We start from the raw sequence: 408 nt of genomic DNA on the forward strand, positions 1-408 counted from the left end.
CAGCAGCAGTAACAGCAGCAGCAGCAGCCCAGCACCGAAGAGCCCCAGCTTGGGTAAGAATGGTAGTAGGGCTGCAGCAGCAGCGAAAGCAGCATCAGCAGAAGCACCAGAAGCTGCGGCCGCTGCTGCTGCTGCTGCTGCTCCTGCTGCTGCTGCTGCTGCTCCAGTAATGTGCAGCAAAGAACTGCGAGCTGCGGTGTATGCGGAGCTGTGCGTTTTGTTTCCTGCTGCTGCTGCTGTCGATCCTGCTGCAGTAGTTGTGCTGCTGCAGCAAGCGGTGCTGCAGCAGAAGCAGGAGGCAACAGAAAAGCAGCAAGATGAGCAGCAGCAGCAGAAGCAGCAGCAGCAGCAGCAGCAGCAGCAGCAGAAGCAGCAGAAAGCAGCTGATTTACCTTGTCTGCTGCTGCT

The 408-nt window shown here is 58.3% G+C and overlaps 1 protein-coding gene across 1 annotated transcript in view; it reads left to right on the forward strand.

The window, feature by feature from the left end:
* Positions 1-169: 169 nt before the first annotated feature.
* The window catches only part of EMH_0040660 (uncharacterized protein), a gene marked incomplete at both ends in the record, with an annotated part of 2351 nt that continues 2112 nt past the window's right edge, over positions 170-408 (forward strand). The window contains one exon of the mRNA XM_013495532.1: positions 170-399. Coding sequence (XP_013350986.1) covers positions 170-399 — 230 coding nt within the window. The remainder of the gene's footprint in view (positions 400-408) is intronic.

Source organism: Eimeria mitis, genomic scaffold (genome assembly GCF_000499745.2).
Source record: "Eimeria mitis Houghton genomic scaffold, Emh_scaff1623, whole genome shotgun sequence".
Lineage (NCBI taxonomy): Eukaryota > Apicomplexa > Conoidasida > Eucoccidiorida > Eimeriidae > Eimeria > Eimeria mitis.